Source organism: Acanthisitta chloris, unplaced genomic scaffold (genome assembly GCF_000695815.1).
Source record: "Acanthisitta chloris isolate BGI_N310 unplaced genomic scaffold, ASM69581v1 scaffold4337, whole genome shotgun sequence".
NCBI classification, from domain to species: domain Eukaryota; kingdom Metazoa; phylum Chordata; class Aves; order Passeriformes; family Acanthisittidae; genus Acanthisitta; species Acanthisitta chloris.
This window is the reverse complement of record NW_008680769.1, coordinates 8,237-9,790: the sequence shown is the minus strand read 5'-3', so window position 1 is coordinate 9,790 and position 1,554 is coordinate 8,237. Positions and strand designations below refer to the sequence as shown.

Sequence of the window (1,554 nt, the reverse complement as noted above, 5' to 3'; positions counted from 1 at the left end):
TCCTGCTATTTGCCTGACTTGTTATTAGAAAGCAAGAACTGAGTTGGAGATTTTAAACCTTTCTCAGGTTTCAGGTGGCCAGTTTGTATGTGTACAACTAAAACAGCTGGTAAGAGTAAACACAGCTGACTGTTGCACCCGACCAGCTGTTTGGGTAATTTCTTCCTGCAGAGCTGAAGTAATTCTGAATTCCCTAATAGTTTTTGTCTCTAGTGCAGGATGTATGCGAGAGTTCTTCCCAAACTGTAGAGCCCACCCCTCTCCCCAGAACACAGGGAGCTGGTAGGAAGCCCAGTTCCAAGGGTTGATGGTCACCAGCTCAAAGAAATCAGGCTATATCCTCTGTCCCAGCTGGCCAGTTCACACTGACTCCCAACAGCTTGGGTCAGGAGACCGTATGTGCCAGGGCCATCTCCTACGAGGAACAGAGCTGACAAAGGACCAGAGAGAACCTTTAATGCTTGCCGTGCCCACTTACAAAGCACTTACACCTAACACTCACCTTTTGCACACAGCCTGGAAAGGTTTAACACAGAGACCAATGGCTTAGCCAACAAGCCTGCACATGGACTGGTACCCGGAGCAGCACTGGGTGGGCTACCCAGCCCCTGGCTCCAGGCAGGGAGGAGACAGCAGAACTATGCTCTGGCTTTCTGTCTCCTCAGGGAGCAGCAGGGAATGGGCAGAGACTTGACTTTAGCCCCACCTATTCCCTGTCCACAATAGCTGAATCAGTGTAGGAAGCGAGGAGTGAATGCTTTCTGGCTGATGAGAGGAACCTTGAGCTCCTAGCCCTCAGGAGCAGGCCGCGAGATGACTCACAGGCATATCTTGTAATGACTCTCAAGGCTTCTCTTTGAATAATTCGATCCATACAACACCCCTTGCTTAGAACCATTCCCAAAGGCAAAGCCCAGCCTTTAATGTTTTGAAACAACAGATGCTGCTATTTGGCCCTTCCAGGCACTGTTCTCTCCATCTCCACAGCTGCAGCTCAGCCATGTGATTTACCTCAAGAACGTTCTCTAGGTTGGGGTCCAGAATGAACTCAAAGGTCTCATCCCACACGGGATTCACGTCGTTATTGAAATGCTTGGTTCTCTTCCTGCAGTCAGGGGCGGTTGGGATGAAAAGCTCCACGTAGGGATCTGGAGTGTCAACTGTGGAGCAAACCACATGCTCAGGTTAGGGAACACACAGGTTTGGGTTGTAATAATTGACACAATTATGTGAAACTACAGATCACCTCATGGTCTCTGATGGACAAATAAGCAAATATCCAAAGTACATAAATCTAATGACAGGAATGACACAAGGATATTAACAATCTCTCAAGAAGAAACAGACCTTAGGCTTTTAAGAGGGGAGGAGAAAAGCGCTGAGCAAACAGAATTGCAGTGGGACAGAGTCAGGTTTACTGGGAATATGTATGCTTCTGCCAGGCAGTCAGAGATGTTTTTAAAAGCTTTTACCCCTTCCTCTTTTTCTAGACTTTAATTGCTTTGGCTCAGGTCACAGAAGTAAGTGTTCCACAAAACCAGTCTCCAGTAAATC

At 47.6% G+C, this 1,554-nt stretch overlaps 1 protein-coding gene across 1 annotated transcript in view; it reads right to left on the bottom strand.

The window, feature by feature from the left end:
- PLA2G4A (phospholipase A2, group IVA (cytosolic, calcium-dependent)) overlaps window positions 1–1,160 on the bottom strand; it is a gene marked incomplete at its 5' end in the record, with an annotated part of 37,039 nt that extends 35,879 nt beyond the window's left edge. Inside the window, one exon of the mRNA XM_009077813.1 lies at window positions 1,012–1,160. Within this exon, the coding sequence (XP_009076061.1) occupies window positions 1,012–1,160 (149 nt within the window). The remainder of the gene's footprint in view (window positions 1–1,011) is intronic.
- Window positions 1,161–1,554: the final 394 nt, after the last annotated feature.